The 19229-nt window shown below is 34.7% G+C and overlaps 2 protein-coding genes across 2 annotated transcripts; one reads left to right on the top strand and one right to left on the bottom strand.

Moving 5' to 3' along the window:
• Positions 1-1237: 1237 nt before the first annotated feature.
• Positions 1238-1852, bottom strand: LOC138897839 (uncharacterized). Its single transcript, XM_070183857.1, has one exon. It carries the CDS (start codon positions 1850-1852, stop codon positions 1238-1240), a length of 615 nt encoding a protein of 204 aa, XP_070039958.1.
• A 4658-nt stretch (positions 1853-6510) lies between these two features.
• On the top strand, positions 6511-12133 carry LOC104097871 (early nodulin-93). The gene is made up of 4 exons (XM_009604489.4): positions 6511-6880; positions 9408-9469; positions 9957-10032; positions 11844-12133. The coding sequence occupies exons 1-4, from the start codon at positions 6769-6771 to the stop codon at positions 11927-11929; spliced, it is 336 nt and encodes a 111-aa protein (XP_009602784.1). The 5' UTR covers positions 6511-6768; the 3' UTR covers positions 11930-12133.
• Positions 12134-19229: the final 7096 nt, after the last annotated feature.

The raw sequence follows: 19229 nt of genomic DNA, 5'->3' as shown, positions 1-19229 counted from the left end.
TAGGAAAAATTGTAAGAGCCAAATGGTCAAAACGAATCGTGCTCGTATAGGTTGCTCGATCCCTGGTACAAAATATAAACACATGTATAATGACATGAAAAAAAAGCTTCTTTGCCCATATCTCATGTCTCACAACCCATCCTCTATTTCATGATCTATTATGCAAACAAGCTTAAGGGCTGACCATTACCCCATAAATCAGGGACTATCTACGAAGCCCAAGGGCTACACCGACTCGAGTTCGAGCAACCATTCTCAGTCGGGGACTATCTTCTAAGCCTACGGGCTACATTACTTCGAGTTCGAATCAATCACTCGACTAATAAGCCTACGGGCTACATCACTTCGAGTTCGAGCAATCAACTCACTCGACTATTAAGCCTACGGGCTACATCACTTCGAGTTCGAGCAATCAACTCACTCGACTATTAAGCCTACGGGCTACATTACTTCTAGTTCGAGCAATAACTCACTCGACTATTAAGCCTACGGGATATATTACTTCGAGCTCGAGTAATCACTCACTCGATTATTAAAGCCTACGGGCTACATTACTTCGAGTTCGAGCAATCAAATCACTCGACTATTAAGCCTACGGGCTACCTTACTTCGAGTTGGAGCAATTACTCACTCGACTATTATGCCTACGGACTACCTTACTTCGAGTTCGAGCAAGCACTCACTCAGTTATAAAGACTACAAAGTCCGAATTCAATCAAATTTCCGTATTAAAGCCTACGGGCTACCTTACTTCGAGTTCGAATCAATCACTTGACTAGTAAGCCTATCGGCTACATTAGATCGAGTTCGAGCAATCATTCACTCGACTATTAAGCCTACGGGCTACCTTACTTCGAGTTTGAATCAATCACTCGACTAGTAAGCCTACGGGCTACCTTACTTCGAGTTCGAGCAATCGACTCACTCGACTATTAAGCCTACAGGCTACCTTACTCCGAGTTCGAGCAATCACTCACTCGATTATTAAGCCTACGGGCTACCTTACTTCGAGTTCGAGCAAGCACTTACTCGGTTATAAAGACTACAAAATCCGAATTCGATCAAATTGCCTAAAGCCTCGAACTTATGAAAACTTTCATAGGGCATTAATGAAACAAGACTTTCACAAGGCAGAAAATAAGACAGAGACAAATCAGGAAAGGAAAAGATCTTTATATATACAAAAATGACAACGCCCGAACAGGACCCTACACAAAAAACAGAAGAAAAAAAAACTCTAAGGCTCCTGGTTATCTCCGAGGGCGGTCTCTTCTCCATCGGGCTCCTCCCCGCTCTCAGACCCGCTCTTGCTCCCATCATCATCATCGTCATCATCGGAAGCCAATGCTTCAGCATCGACTTCGAGCTCTTTGGCCCTTTTTATCTCTTCGGTGAGATCGAAGCCTCGAGAATGGATCTCCTCGAGGGTCTCCCTCCGAGATCGGCATTTGGCAAGTTCAGCAACCCAATGTGCTCGAGCTTCAGTGGTCTCGGCTGCCTCTCTTGCTTGTACCTGAGCGGCTTCAGCATCGGCCCGATAGACGACCACGAATGCATCCGCATTGGCCTTTGCTTTTTCAGCATCAGATCTGGCCTTAGCAAGTTCGGAGGCCAACCGAGCCTCAAGCTCCTCTATTTTTCTTGCTTGGACCAAGCTCTTCTCCTTCATGCCTCGAAGTTGGTTTTTGGCCGATGATAATTGGGCTCGAGCTGTTTCTTTTTCTGTGGCAAGACGATCCATACCATCTTTCCATCCCAAGGTCTCCGCCCTTATCATATCAACCTCCTCACGAAGCTTGTCGATCACCTCAAGCTTGTGCTGCAGCTGTGAGATCAAAATATTAGCCACCATTCCAGGATCGAGCCCATGGGTTTTTAAGATTATCATTACCTGCTCGGTCAGGTCAGCCTGGTCTTGATGCGCCTTGGCCAATTCAGCTCGGAGGTCCTTGATTTCTTCTTCCCTTTGCCCAAAGAGTAGGCGTTCCTCTCCTCTGTGACTCGTCGAAGGTCGGCCTCGTACCGACGCAACTCAGCTCGAGATCGGGAACATGATTCTCGATGAACCTCTGCGGCCTACGAAGAAAGAAGAAAAGAAGTTAGAAAAGAATAGCAAACATAAAAGTGGTATCAACGAAGGGAGTTAGAGCTTACTAGATTCAGAGCTTGTTGCACTTCACAGAAAAGGCCTGACACATCACTAGGGCCAGTAACATCCTCGACGCCAGTAAACAAATCACAGAAGGGGTCCTCCCCTTCATGAGACTGGTTTATCTCGAGGGGCCCCAAAGCTTGGGCTTCCCGATCGCCCATTCGGAAAAAGCAGGGAGAGTGGGCGAGTCTCCGATTGCTATTGCCCCAAGTGACTCGCTTGGGGAGTCCTCCTCAGTTCGAAAAACTTCAGGACCGGCCCCTTCAGATACATCCACCGTTTGTCAACTTCGGTGGGAAGCATCCTCGATCTCTAACGATTCGGGGACTCGGCCCGAATCTCTCTCCGATACCACCTCAGTTCGAGGCGGAGACACGCAAACCACCATCGATCCAGCTGCCTTCGAGGCATCAATGGTTTTCTTCACTCGGGCCACCAGTACGGACCCGTCGTCTTGTTCTTCCTCGTCTTCATCCCTTAGACGACGAACTGATTCTTCGGTCAAAGGGATGGTATTCTTCCTCGGCTTACGAGCCGTCCTCATCTTCGGTTTTGGATCTTCGGGAGTAGAAATCCTTTTTCTCTTATTATTATCCTTCACCAGTTTTGGAATAAAGGCCGAAGCCTCTTCCTCTCCGGACGGGGGCCTCAAAGCCACATCTTTGCCCATGCCTACACACAAGAAAATTTATTAAGTACATGAAAAACGCTTCGTTTGAACTATCAAAGATACGAGAAAGAGGTTTACCATGATTTTTGGCCTCCCATCGGCCCTTTGACAAATTACGCCATAAGCGCTCGGCGTATGAGGAGGTCGAAGCCAGGGCCCGTACCCAGTTCTTGAGGTCAGGAACTGCACCGGGCATCCAAGAAACTGCTGCATCACAAAAGGGGATATCAGTGAGAAAGAAACGAAGGAACAAAATAATAGGAGATAACGGCAGAGTTACACTTACGCTTCATGTTTCACTCCTAGGAAAATGGCATCTTCTCGGCCGGTATTAGGTCCGAAGTCTTCACTCGAACGAACCTACCCATCCAGCCTCGATCCTTGTCTCTATACTCGAGAACAGGACCTTGGTGGCCTGGCGCTGGAGTTTTATTAACCCGACTCGAAAGAGGCGGGGGCTGTACAATCGAATAAGGTGGTCGAGGGTGAAAGGCATCCCCTCGATTTTGTTCACAAAGAAACGGATCAAAATAACAATCCGCCAAGAAGAAGGATGGATTTGGCCTAGGGTTATTTGGTATTGACGGCAAAAGTCAATGATAACAGGGTCGAGAGGACCTAACGTGAAAGGGTAAGTATACACACCTAAAACCCCTTTCACGTGAGTAGTAATATCTTCTCCGGGAGATGGGATTACCATTTTTTTGTTCTCCCAGTTGCAATCTTTCCTTATCTGTTCGAGATGCCCTTCGGTTATCGAACACATATACCTCGATACTGGCTTGCATCGGCCGGGAACCGACGAGCCTTTATCAACCTTAAAATCGGAGGTAAGAACACAAGCCCCGGGAACACACTCCTCAGGTCGTGGCTCCACCGGTGTTTTGTCGACGGTAGGCTGTGAAGAAGAAGCTTTTTCTTTTTGAGGAACGGTTTTAGATGTTTTCGCCATTTTTGATTTAGAAATGGAAAATAGAAGGAGATGACAAAGATGTGGTATTTTGAAGAAAGATTTTTCAGTAAAAATCATAGAAGAAAGATATTTGCAGAAAAATCACAGATTTACGGATGAACTCAGAAGATGCGAGAAAGAACTTGAAAAATTTGGAGATTGAAGATGTAAAAGTGATAAATGGTAAAAAGAGGGACTATTTATAGATAGAGCGATGACGGTCCAATATCAGCGGTGGCCAACCACCGCCTGATATGCATTAAATGCCTTGGTAAACTGAACCGACGGGACAGCTATCACGTACGTCATGGTCGGACTCGATGCAAACGTCAGTGTACATCCAATCGAGCCGTTTTGAAATCATATCGTTTCTCTCCACATCCTTCCCGAGAAACGAGGGGACTATCTGTATACGGTCGAAATTGATATCGGCCTTCGTACGACTGATCGAGATGGGAACATAATGGACCAAAGAAAGTCTTTATAATATCGAAATGGAATCCGAAGAAGGTACAAACGAGCTTCGAGTTTCAGGGACAGGTCAAATAGCGAACTCGAAGTCATTATCGAGCTCGGGTCCAAATCGAACTATGATGAGAAACAGTGGAATCGAGCTTAAGGGCCAAAGGCCAACCAATACCAGCCTAATACTGGGTCCCGAGTCAACATCGAGCTCAAACCCACATCGAACTCTAAAACTGGAAACCAACCAATACTGATCAATACCGAGTCCGATCAAGATCGAGCTCGTAGACAAGAGCCGTTACAACCGCACTAAGGGATAGAATCTCAGCGGGAATTAAGGAAAAGCTGATTTATCATGGGTTCCGTACTATGTATTTTTTGTACCTAAAGTAGGATCCCTCCACTATAAGAGGGATGGCTATATTTCTGAAAAGAATGGAGTTTTGGGCATACATTGTAACTCAGATATCATACACTTCCATATTGAAGAATTATCTTTTTTTAAGCTTCATAAGATTGATTCAGCTTACTTAATCCATAAATCATCCCCTTTTCAACTTTGCTTATTTTTCATCCTTACCGTCAATATTCCATATTCTTATTTACTCTTAAGATTTGTGTCAAGTTATACCACATACCCTTAGAACTACGTACAAATTTAACTCTATCCATTTTTCGGGTAAACATGAGGGCGAAGCACCTTCATTTTTGTCTTCATCTCGATTTTCTTTAATTTTATAAAAATAAAATTGTATATGCAGAAGTTACTGAAAATAATTATAATTTGGACATATTAAAATAGAAGTTAGCTCCTCAAATGTAATTGTGATCGTCAAGTACCATGTGTGTTTTAACAAAAGATGTGTTTACTAAAGTGGTGGTACATCATATAAAATCCCAAATTCTTTTATCTTCCTAATATACGTGGTTAGATCATGGATTATGCTGTGTGCTTCTTTATGTACATATGAAATATAGGTGGCATTCCAACCCTAAGAAGTAATAACCATCAAATTGAGTTAGCATATATATATATATAGTGGTGATCCATGGAAATGGCCTCAGTGGAGTCTTATAGCATGTTTGGCCGTGCTTTTTTTTGATCAATTTTTTTTTTTTTTTTGTCATAAACTTTTTAATTTCAAAGCCAAGGTGATTGGTCAAGCTTTTAGAAGGAAAAAAAGTATTTTTGAGTAGAAGTACAAACAGTTCTTGAGAAATATTTTTTCTCAACAACCCTTTTTGAAAAAGCGCATTTGGGAAAACTACACGTAAAAGTACTTCTAAAAGTTTGATCAAATACTAATTGTTGTTTAAGAATATTTTTAAATTAATTAGTCAAACACAAATTTTTTTTCACTAAAAATTTTTTTAAAATCACTTTTGAGAAAACACTTTTCAAAATAAATCGATTTTAGAAGTTTAGGCAAACGTAGTATTATTCTATTTGCAAAAACCCAGATTATATAGCTGTAAGATCTGCAAATGAGTTGGTTATTAAATGAAGACTTTCAACATAAACCTATTCATTGCCCAGTTACCATTATTGTCCCTCCCAATTAACCTTTTCCAGAATAGTCAATGATTGCACCATCATTTTAATTTTTTAAATTTAAAGCAGTGGTTATCTGGTGGAATCCATTAGACATACTTTAGTAAATTGTTCATTAGTTATCTTTTAACCTTGCCATAAGTGATCAAGACAAAGTATTCATGAAATCTACTTGTAATAAGTAGATGAGGGGTTATTCACATCAATCCGGAGATAAAAGGAAAAAAGGAAGAAATTAATTAATTCAAGTTCAACAACCCATCGAGTTTTGAGTTTTAAACCAAAATTTTCCGTGATGTTTTGGAGTAGCTAAAAAAATAAAATGATCAATTCTTGTATTATAATTTCAGTAATTTATCCACGATCCCTTAAGAGGTAAACCAATAAAATAAACCGATGTGTAAATCAGTCAGCACCCCACTTAGCAAGTAGTAAAATATTCCCCTCTATTCCATTTTATATACTAATATTACTTCCTTATTAGTCCGTTAAAAATAAATGCTACTTACTATTTTTACATAAAATATACATACTTTATATAGGGAGTGCCGATAAACTTTTAGTTACTATAGTCAAGTCTCTCCGAATAATTTTGAATGTTATAACGAAGTGTTGTTATAGAGAACATATATTATAACATAACATAAAAGTTAGTTCAGAAAAAATTTGACTTTTATAGATAACTATTGTTATATACCAATGATATGAACTAACAGTATAACTAACCCAAAAATGAAAATAAAAATAGCAAGAAAACAGCCAAACTCGGTGGGCTCTCTCCGTGCTGAATTTTTTTAATAAAATAAAATAGTTTATTTTTTTTTCTTTCTTCAGTCCAAATTCAACTGAATACAACTCTCAACTCGCCGCCTCAGTTTCTGTCAAATTATCTGAAAATTAAAGTTGTGCATAAGATCCATCGGGGGTTTTTGCTGACATAGAAACTTCTTGATTTATCAAACAACAAGAAAAGAGAGATGGGAATTTCATCAGAGATGAGAGACTCGTGGGCAAAGCGAAGGGAGACTTTGTTGATTGCTTCTGCATTTGAGGAGGACAGAATTCGCAAGTCTAGGGAATGTACTCAAGGTTCTTAATTTCCCAACTTTTTTCTCATTTCTAGATATTTGGTGAAATAAATATTGAAATTTACCTTTGTTTTATGATTAGAGTTTATCAGAAAAGAACTTAATTTTAATTTTAGAGAAAAGTGTTGGTCCCTAATCTAGCTTAGGATTCTGCTGAGCGCTTAAACTTAGCTTTTGTGATGGACCTCATTTTATTATATGGGGTTCTTTCTTCTGGGTCAACTCTAGTTTGGCTGTTAAGGAATGTTAATTGATCAAAAAAAAAAATTAAAATGAAATATGATCGTATTTGTAATTGGTGTTCTTTTCCAGCCACAAGCTTCCCATTGGAAACAGCTTTGTTTAGCTAGTTTTATATGTAGAGAAGCACCTTTTATAACCTCATGTAGCGAGACGTTTGGGTTCTAGATCGACTTTAGAAAGCATTGAAAATATTCAATTCACAAGCCTCCTATGATTGGATCATCATTTATTTTGTTCCATGGCCTGGCTGACCAATTATTTTTGATCACTTGAACAACCTACGAAGCTGGCTGTTCATGATTTCAGCGCATTTTGCATCGTCATTTCTTGTGGAAGAGGTAGAAGAGGCTTTTGCGAAGTAGGATCAATCAGCCTTGTTGTAACAGAAAATAGCATAAAACATGATATGCCTTAATTGTTCAGGATTTTTTGTTGCTTTGCATACTTGGCATGTCGTTACTTAGAATACTTTTCTGAGTTTAGGAGTATTCACATAAGGTCAAAATAATATTTTATTTTCTTTAGCAGGAAAAAAAAGGAAGACTATGTGGGATATGGTTCCTATGTAGTTTACGGCCAATTTCTGAGGAGTTTTTGGTAGAATTACACGAGTTCATATGTGGGATCAGGGGGAATATGACCTTAAATTAAGGCTTTTTTTACTGCCTCGTGCTTCTTTGGCTTACTCCTACGTGGAACTGGTGATGTTTTCTTATAGTGGGATTTCTCATGCTTGATGCTACATAGTTAGTTGTTTCTCTTTGGTACTATCTCATAAACAAAATCCTTTGTAATGGTGATGATGGTATGCATTGAACAACGTTAAGTCCTAAGAGGGCATTTAAGTATTTGCTATTATAAACAACAACAACAACAACAACATACCCAGTGCAGAATTTGCTATTACATATTCTTCAAACACATACTTTTTTGGTTTGCGTTTAAATTCAAATGAAATTTTCAAGCAATCAATATCCGACAAAGTATTGAAGTACTAAACTCCATCATAGATCCCATATCTGATTATTCTATTGAAGTATCATCTTCATCACACATCCCATATCTGATTATTCTAGTTCCTACTTCCTAATAACAAAAGTTTTCTCAAATTATTTTCTTTTTTCCTTTTTTTTTTGTTAGAGGAAAAAATTTCATATGGAGTTGACAGTAAACAGATATACCGTGCATTCTTTATCACTTCAAAATACGTCACCTGATCTGTTTCTTTTGAAGTTTTATACTATAAAGTTGCTTGTTACCTATTCATCCACACACACACACACACACACACACACACACACACACACACACACACACACACATATATATATATATATATATATATAAAGTTGCTTCTGCTTTCTGGTTGGTTACTGACTTACAGTGATCAGGTTTCTGGCATTAGATTTTCTTCTGTTCTTGAAATTGGTTTGCTGTTGATAAAACTCGTCATGATCATGAAGATAAAAAAACTTTGCGTTGGATGATATTTTTGCTAATTTCAAGCTCTGTTAGTTTATATTGTTTCACTTCTCATGTTTGTAGGTTGTTATGAAGGCTTATAAAAATGAAAACAACTGTTAGAAAGTTGACTCGAGTTCTATTTTGTTATTGATTGAAAATTTGCAATGCTTGGTTACTTCCTCTTATACATATTTTAGTGCATTAGAAAATTTGAATATTTTGTTTAACTTGGTTGTGATATGATTATTACTTCAACTAGTTTTCTGCTATGTTAAACAAACAACAAACCCAGTGTAATCCCACAAAGTGGGGTCTGGGAGGGTACAATGTACGCATACCTTACTCCTACCTTGTGAAAATAGAGAGGTTGTTTCCAATAGACCTCAGCTCAAGGTACAAGTGAAAAAGAAGCAGACACAATAAGCAGTAACAATATCAAGATAAGGTGATGAGGTGACGAGGTGATAGAATAATCGAAGCAAAAGAACCGACATATAGTAAAAGAAATCTATGGATAAGAAGGTACGAAAATACGAGACTAATACTAATGCTCCCGGAATGCAAAGGAGACACTCCCGCCTATTTACTAACCTTCTACCCTAATTCCCAACCTCCACATCCTCCTATCTAGGGTCATGTCCTTTTTTGCTATGTTGACAGTGTAAAAAGAAAGTTCTCTCGTTCTTCTTTTGTTCTGCTAATTAATGTACATGTTATATGTGAAATTTGCCCCTTTATAACTTTTGGTTATTTCCATTTACTGGAACAGATATGTCTAATACCTGATTTGTTTGTGCATTTTGATTTTACTGAACTTGCAGAAGGTGTACGTGCGGGAACTAAAGCAGCTGCAATTGCATGCGTTGCTAGTGCAATTCCTACGGTTCGTGAACTTATGTTCTTGTAGTGATCTGATTATATCCCTAGCATTTTGGGATCTAGACCATACTCTTGCTATTATAGAAGTACAATATTGTCGTCGAACTTCATTTTGGAGTTTCAGTTCGTCAGGAGTTCCATTTATCTGCACTCCTCTGGTTCTGATAACTATTGTTGGTAAAAGAGTTGCTAGATAGTGCTGACTGCAACTCGTGTAATTAAAATAACATTTCGACTATGAATCTCCCAAAATCATGAAAGGGGAAAAAGGAGACCGTCATGGCCATACCAACTTTTCTTTTTGTCCGAATTATTTTCATTTATCAGCTTATCTGACCTTTGTGGAACAGACCCTTCTTTTATTGATATCTATGCTTATCTTTCCAACACTTTGGTGCTGTGACAGCGAATATATTCATTAAAAGGGAAAAGAGTTATTTTTCTTCTCTCAATTGTCTGTACCTTATAAATATCGGCTCTCTGATTCTCAGTTGGTTGCTGTGCGGACAATTCCTTGGGCAAAGGCAAATCTCAATTATACAGCTCAAGCACTCATCATATCTGCTGGTATGACTTTAGCATATGTTCGCATATTTTATTGATAAGTCCAAAACTGTTGTTTGTGTGAGGGTCTGTGATTTTATGATTAGGCTTATATACAGGTGAAGACACATAAAAGCTACCAATTGCATTTCTCCCATCTCACTTGACTACATTTTATGTGAATTACTATCATCATCTTCTTCTTCGTGTTTGATCTTTTTTCCTCAAACTGGAATTTGCATGTGCGCATTGTGCATGAGTATCATGCTATAGTAGGACTTTCCAAGTAGTTAAATCATTTATTCTATTTAAAATGTTAAATCAAATAGCAAGATTATGTATTTTTGTTTGATGCCCGTTGTCATGAAATTTTCAGGATATTAAATGATAATAAATAGGTTCGAATAATTTGTTCCAACTAATTTCATATTTTTTCTCATCTGCCAAATGTGAGATTATACAGTTCAGTGCAACAGTGTTATTTGCTAATCTTTAATTTTTTTTTTTTTTTTTTTTGGGGGGGGGTGGGGGGGGGGGGTTGCTAAATAATTTTAATACTTAATATTACCAAGTTACTTCATTATGAAGCAATTTTGCTACCTAACAGAAGAAGAGGAAAAGTAAAGGACACACACCCACATACACTGAGGTTAAGCAATCTATGATCTTTCACCAGAAGACATTTGGTCTTTTAGGGGGAAAGAAATCTTCGCTATAAGAATTTTATTTTACCCTTTTAACTTATTTACTGGAATTTATTTTAGAAGACAAAAAAACCTTTATATGTGCATGTTACTATGTTACAATTCTTCTTTTTCCATTTGTATTCCTTTGATTTTTAACATTCTTTGGGAATCCTGCAAGTACTCTAGAAATTTATTTTACCTTTTGACTTATTTAAACTCTCTGTGTTTTCTCTTCTTTTTAAGGCAAAAGATAGTTGGAACCCCTAAACTTTTTAGAAGGTCCAATCAAGCACACCAACTAATTCTGGTCATTACCAAAACCCTTTAATTTTGTTTCAACTTCACACAGTCCATTTCATCATGTTTTATGAACTTAAAGTTATTTTCAAGGTGAAGGAGTAATTATTTTCTTTATTTGTTAGAAGAGCCCTAATTTCTATCATCCTCGTAAAATGTGGAAAAAATCGATATCCTTATATGTATGATGGTATTTACTCTTTTATGGCAAACCTTTGTGAATAAATATAAATAAAACCTTGTGAAAATGGTTATAAGATTTTGATAGAAAAGTTATTAGAGTGTTAATCTTGCCAACATCAAGAATGGATTTGAGCATAAAAGCACCTTTTCTTTCCGAAGGCAGAGGAAGTTAAGTCCTTTACAAATTATTATACCTTATGGATGCATTCTTCTGATGAAAGACCGCATTTGTGAACTCATCTTTATACAACTCATGATGCACTATAAAGACCTTTCATTTAGGATAATATGCACTATGTTTTAAATGATAATTTGCGGTATTTTTATCGTCTATCAGTGTTCAAATGCATGTAATGCCAGGAGGTATTTCATCACTTCGTCTTCAGTTACCTTGGGTTAATTATTGGTAAAGTGCGGTAGTCTATTAAGTTCCTGAATGCTTCAGTTCATTGTCCGGTTTCTTTATCTAGTATGTCTAGTTTGTGTTTCTCCCATCATGCTAAAGCTTCATCTTGTCATCAATGACATAGCATGTTAGGTGATCTTCTACTTCTATATTTAAATCAATAGTAGTAGTAGTAGTAGTTTCTCTATTCCCTTCATTTCTTTCTGTTTCTCCTAACTAGTCTCTAGTTTGTAGTGATTACTTTGTTTTCTTACTGTGAACAGCTTCCATTGCTGCATACTTCATTACTGCTGACAAGACAATCTTGGAATGCGCAAGGAGAAACACTCACTACGATAAATCTGCTTAAGACACTACTCCTCAGATCCTAATATGCTTATTGTCTTAAGTTGTATGAATTTGTTGATCTTATCACAAAAATGCCAGTTTGGATTTGCAACATGTATGAGTAATTTTTTCCCACAATAATCTTTTTACTTGTTTTCCTCTTTTTTCTGCCTCTGTATATCAAGGATTCGGAGTAAGAAGTGGTTGGTCCATGTCATTCTCACAACGCAAGCAAATCTATTAACTGCTCATATAATAATTTCCTGGTGAGTACTCAGGCTTGGAAATGCGGGTTGTATTGAGGATCCGTTTGTACATAGTTTTATTTTGGAGATTTTTTGAAAATGAGTTTTAAAAAGTTTTTCGAAATTTCTTTTTCCCTCCAATTCACAAAACGAACCAGGAACTCCAGAAGCAGTCTCGGTATGATAATCTCCATGCCTAGGGGTGGATTTATAGGGTAGTTTATGGGACACGTGAACTCATAGTTTTTTCGTCAGACTAAGTATTTTGTATAAATATTTTCTAGAATTAGTCAAATATTATTTGTTGGCACTTATGATCCATAAAGGTAGAATGATACACTTGGTTGAATATTGAGTTATTTACCCAAAGGTATATGGATCAATTTTTACTTAATATTTCTTTTTCTTCTTTCTTTAGTAGTGCACCCATGTTTTAAAAATTCAAGGTTCGCCTTTACCTATCTTCTATTACAAGTTGCCATAGATTGTACTTCAAGATATAATTTCATTTTCAGTAATCAAATATGATAGTTTTCACCGGTGAAAATTTGTGGGACATTCAAAGAGAGATTGTTACTTGCTATGTTTGAAAAATGAGTGTAAAAATTGAATTGGTTAAAAATAATTGAAAATAGTTCTTTAGAAGAACTCACAGATCCTGCAAGACCAATGAGGCTACCACTGTTGGTTTTTTTTAAAAGAGACGGAGCAGCAAGAAATTTAAAAGAATGGTTGAAATTGCCTCTCTATTTTTTTTTATTAAACATAGAGGGCTTTAAATAGCCAACTTAAAACATAATCTGCAAAAATCTGCATAACAAAATTTCAAAAAATTAGATTCATCCTAAAACTAAGCAATTTATTATGCTAAAAATGCAATTAGTAACTGAAGCAAATATTCAACAAATCTCACTTGTCAATCATTCTCTCTCCCTTAAGAAATTAAATTTCAGTTCGTAGAGAAAATTTCTTTTTCTTCCAATTCCGATAATTAAAAATTAAATTTTTTAAGATAAAATATTCTTACCAAAATTTATACTTATAAAACTATCCCCGTTAATTTAATCTATCAATTTTGCAAATATAATTTCCTCTTCCTTTTTTTTCTTTTTTGTTTAATTTTCTCTCTCTATATGTATTGATTAAAAACTTTAATATATATTTTTCTTTTATGTTTTATATTTTAAGTAAATAAAAATAATTAAAATCTCTCGTGCATATTTAAATCATTTCCATACTTAAATAATATTAATTGTATAATGACCTTTGATATAATTCTTTTCGTAATTATTTGACACTCAAAAATACTTTTGGAAAGAATGTCAAACACAATAATTTATCAAATACTTAAAAAAATATCTTGCTTCCAAGTCTGAATATTATATTGAAACATATTTCAGTGAAGATAACGATTTCTCAATATCAGATTTCAAAAAACGAAGTGAACGTATGATGCTCGACTTTATAGAGCGTTTAGCGGCTGTGGTATCAGATGAAAAAGAAATTCGAACGGTCTATTTCCATAACTTTTCACGATACGATGGCATTATAGTAACGAGAGCTTTTACTTCTCAGATCGGCAAGTACTCCTTCCAAACGGTGATGAGGAAGCATAAAATGTACGAGTTAAAAGTCTATCGTGGAAATGAAAAAAAGAAATTATTGTTCCGTATAAGGGATTCCTACCTTCTCCTTCCCGCTGCGCTAAATAACTTGGCCCAGGATTTATGCCCGAAATTAGGTTCTAAAGGCACCATTCCCTATGAGAAATTACGACTTTAGTATCTTCCGGAGATAGGTCAACAATTGTTGGCTTATCTGAAACAAGATATTCGTCTCTTAGGTGGCGTTATGCTGAAGGCACAAGAGATTTATTGGAATCTGTACAAAATAGACATCGTTGATACAATAACGTTGTCATCGCTAGCTCTATCAATCTTTCGTATGCACTATTACGACCCAAAGAGTTGGCCCATCCATATACCAAAATATATTTAAAACTATTTTCTTCTGCTCAAATTGTAATTGGTCAATATGAGATCACTTTCTCCAAAAAGTAAAGAATAATTTAGGATATTTTCTCATTTTCTACCCTACCTAAATGGAGATAAAAGTTGATGGGCACAAGATGATTGAAAATTATTGTATTCTTCCCAATTTTTTCTGTCTCCTAACTTTTGTTCTTGACTCTCAAATCAATAGAATTAATGAGCTGTGACATACAATAGCAAGTATTCATTTTTGTTTAATATATGATGCAGGAAATGGCATGGGCCTTGTGCCAAAAAAAAAAAAAGAATAAAAAAAATGAAAAATTTGTGACAAAAGGGTGAAAACTCCATATCCCTCCTTAATCCTTATAAAGAGCAAACAACACCAAAATTTTGGCCACTCAATTTAATAGTTTCCCTTAAGTTTTGGAGAATTTGTTAAACAAACAATTTTCATCACTTTCTTGATATTCAAAATTCATCAAATTCCTCTGTTAATCATAATTGCAGACAGAAATAAGCAAAATGCCACCCATTACCGAAGAACAAAAAAATCAGGACGTTCAACGTAATTTTCTTTCCTCTTAATTCATTTTTTCTACTCTTAAAATGATAAAGATCCTTCATTTCCTATTTTTTAAAGAAATATATTGTATTATTTCTACTTATTGTTTGTCTAATCCTTTCATTTGTTTTCTTTAATCTTCTAATCTTGATTGATTATGCAGACATCATTCAAGATGGATTTAAAGGAGCTTCCATGACATGTGCTATTACTTCTCTAGTTGTGGTAATCTATTTTTTTCGAAAAATATTACTACTCCTTTATTCCTTTGTATTAAGAAATGATCTTTATTCTTTTTTTATTACTAATCTTATGATACGCGCTTTGCGCGTGTATACTATTTCAATAAGAAAGAATTTTAAAATATTTTATAAATAATATATTAAAATATTATCTTTGAGTGTTAAAATAAAAGTTAATTTTTCCAAAAATGATGAATCTTCATACCAGTTCTCAATCATCGGTCAATATATTCAACTAAAAATTTATTTTAATTTTTAATTCAATCGCTTTAAATTCATAAGTTATCATGCTTCTTTTCAATTTCAACAGTCACATATAATCCTTCAAAACTTAAGAATTTTTTTGATTTTTTGAAAAGTTATTCCCTTGTTCATTTTAGAAGACTCAAAGAGGATTAACAAATTGATAGAAAATAATAATTTTTTCAAGAATAAAATGCAATTTATTTATTTTTTAATTAATAATAAATATTATATGAATTATTTCCAACTAATTAGAAAAATAATAAATTATTGTAGCTCATTGTATAGTCAAATGACATAAATTATACAAAGAAAAGGAGTTCTGAAAAAAGAAAAAGAAAAAGAAAAAGAAAATAAACAATACTAAACCTAAAACTTTTTAACCAAAAAAAAAGGTCGTCAAGGACTCTTATATAAAATATTTTACAACAAAAATATAATTATATGATTTTCCATATCAAAGTCCTAAATATTAGGCTATTAATTAAATGCTTGTCCCTAAATAATAGAAAAATAAAATGACTTCCTACATATTAGGAAAATAACTAAAATTACTACTCTGTCCAATATAAAATAAACTCTTAAAGAGTAAAAAAGAGGAACGACATTTCGCTAAGAGTCTTCTTACTTTTAATATAGTATATAGATTTGTATAAATAATTCCAATGAAATACTTTGTGTATTTTTTTCTTCCTAAATGTCTCTTTTTTCTGGGGATAATGTTTCAGTTTGGGTAAAATACAAAATTATTGTATTTGCCAGCCAAAAGTATATAAAATAGCTATTATTTTTAGGAGCGGCTAAAAATATACATTTCTGTTTCAGTTTGCTGCTTCTCGCTACTGTCCATGGACTAAGAGAAATATAAACTATGCTGGTAAAACATTCATTATATCTGCATGTAAGTAATCTAAAATTTTGACGTATAACATTATTTTTATCTTCAATTAAAATCATTTCATTCTTCTCAATAATTTTCACTTATTTTGTCTTCTTTTTTGTTTTTTCCCACAGTGACTGCAGCTTCTTTTGCTTTCAGTGCTGAACAATCTATGGTGAAGAAGCACCGTGGTCATGGAAGAGAGGACTGACCATGACTCAATACAATCAAGAAATTAAATTTTGGAAAATAGAAAAAATAAATCGTACAATAATAAGAAATAATATTTTGCTTGGTGTTAACCTTAAATTTTGTAAATTTTGTTGTAGTTTAGGGAGATGACTATGCTGTCCTTTTTCATTTATATATAATCTGTTCCCTCTCATTTATTAATCTCAGTTGAAGAAAAGATTATTTCCCCTTTTTTTTCTTCGCTTTAGATCCTTTATGACATTTTATGTAATATTTTAAGATATATTTTTCATAATATTGCCATGCATTCTCAAATTTTCCGATCTACAACAAGTTGTTATTTCATGAACACAAGTGGATGAAGTCGCAATGACTTGAAAAATACCTAGTCTCTTTAAAAGCAATCAGAAATGAATAAAAAAATTTTAAGGTTCTTTAAACATTTGAAATTATGGATTAGAATCCACTATTTACCAAAGTTCTAGTAATTTTTCGGAGTGTATCCATGTTGGGTCGAAATACAGTCACATCTCTCTTTAACAACATCCTTATATAATAGTCATTCACTATAAAAGTCATTTTTTTCTCGGAGCCGATTTTTTATGTTATATTCTACCTCTCTATAATAGTTTTTTTTACCTATAAAAGCAACATCCATCTTTATAGTAGTACACTCTTTGTAAAATTACCCCTCTATAATATACATGTAGAATCTCTAATAAGATCACCAATAATAAGTTTAAATTTTTTCACCTCAACCTGCTGCTACTTGGACCGAGATAGAAAATTCAATTGATAACCTCTTTGATTGCCTTCAAGGGAAAACTATTAGATGTCCTTTCGTTGAAAGTTTGGATATCTTCGCTAATTCAAGCGTTATATCGCAAGTAAGTTACTAGAATCTATGGAACAAACTACAATTGGTGAATTTTTCCATCAATCTTTGAAATAATTTGATCTTCTAGTACCTTTAAAATGTATACTTTAGAGTTTAAATCTTCATACATTTTGTTACGAAATTATTATATTGTGTTAGCTTTCTTTAATATTTAATTAGTAAAATTTACATATCTTTGAGTATTTAAATTTGAATAATTTACTTACCTTTTTATGTAACATTAAAAAAAATGGATAATTTTGGTTTATAACAGCCAAAATATATTTAAACATCAAATGTTGTTATCGATGTATAACATTCATTCGCTACCAAAATCAAAAAATATCGGATCAAGTGATGTTGTCGTAGAGAGATTTGATTGTAGATGAGTTCAGTTGAATCCATTTGACCTATGATCCATTCGCCTCGCGTGGTACCAACAATTACACACCAAGCAGTAATATGTGAATGCATCTTACTTTTAGGGGTCATTTGGTAGGGTGTATAAGAATTAAAGGTGACAAACGGGTGGGCCGGGCCGGTTCAGGTCGAGAAAAAAAGTGACCGGCCGATCACCAATCCAGGCCGGGTTTCGGGTTCGACAAACCGGGTTTAACGGGTTCGGGCCCCATCCGGTCAAAAATGGAACCGGAACGGTTCCGGGCCGGGTCGAGTTTGTGTATAATTTTTTTAAAATATATTTTGTATAACTAAAGTAAAAATATAAAACAAAAAATAATCTTATAAAAAGAGTGTTTGAATAAAGGATGCAAAGACTTTAAAATTCTTATATTTGAATATTTCATTAAGAATTTAAGATAATATAAATACAATGAAGATGGAAAAAAATTGCACTTATAATTTGAAAAATATTGCACTTTTATTTCAAACTTGCAAATTAAAGTTTGCATTTAACAACAACTAAATTAACGAAAAAGAGTAAATTTAAAGTTTAATTATTAAATATAAATCTAGAACTTCAAAGGTTTTGCATTGCCTTCAAAAAAATAAATCAAGGCCACTTTTAACGATTAAATCATAAACATGACATGCACACCTAACAAGAAAAATTTCGTCTAGTAGTGGTTTCAAATGCAGTCTTAATATTGAAATAGCGGCATTATTGTTAGAAGCATTATCAAAAGACATACACAATACTTTTTTATTAAGATTATAAAATTCAACAACTTCGCAAATAGTAATACTTATAAAATAACAGTATGACTTTGATCTTTATCATATTTAAAAGCAATAATGCATTTTTGCATACAATAATTATTATCTATCCAATGACATGTAATTTTCAAATAACCATTTCCATTTACACCATGGCCAATATCAGAAGTTAGAGAAACTCTATAAGGAAGGTGGTCAAGCAAATAACGTATGTATGTCTGATATTGCCCATGAAGTCTAAAGATATCAGATCTACAAATACTTCTAGGGATACCTTTAAATAAGGATTATAAATCCTTTGAATATACATAGTCAGATATGATGAAGAAGCAAAAGAAAAAGGTAGACAACCCAAAACAATCATTTTTGATAACTCCTTACGATCCTTCATTTTATCATATTTCATAAGTCCTCTAGTACTAGGGTTTAAAGTTCCTTGATTTTCATCTAAATCAGAGCCCCACTCTATAGGATGAGTAATTTTCAAATGTCTACTTAGTGTTCCAGCCTCCCCTAAACTTCCTACAGTCTTATGTTTAAAATCATCTTTACAAAGTTTGCATCTAACTCTATCAGAATTCTCTATGTCGTCAAAATATTTCCAAACTTTACTTCTTTTCCTCTGATTAGTAGTCGGGGCCACATGTGGTCTACTACTAGTACCACGACCACCACCCCTACTACCAACTCCAACACTACTAGGTATAAGTGATTTCTCATCTTCAGTTTCTAATTCATTATCTTCTATACCGAAATCTTCCTGTAATTGTTCATAATTTATATTATTATCAGATGATATTTCAGAAACATGTGTAGAGTCATTTAAATTACTAATAGATGTTGAAGTAGTACCTCTTTTTCTATTTCCCCGATTAGCAACCTTATTACAAACTCTTTTTGCAGCATTAAAC

Source organism: Nicotiana tomentosiformis, chromosome 8 (genome assembly GCF_000390325.3).
Source record: "Nicotiana tomentosiformis chromosome 8, ASM39032v3, whole genome shotgun sequence".
In the NCBI taxonomy this organism is placed as follows: domain Eukaryota; kingdom Viridiplantae; phylum Streptophyta; class Magnoliopsida; order Solanales; family Solanaceae; genus Nicotiana; species Nicotiana tomentosiformis.
This window is presented reverse-complemented; position numbering and strand designations above follow the sequence as displayed.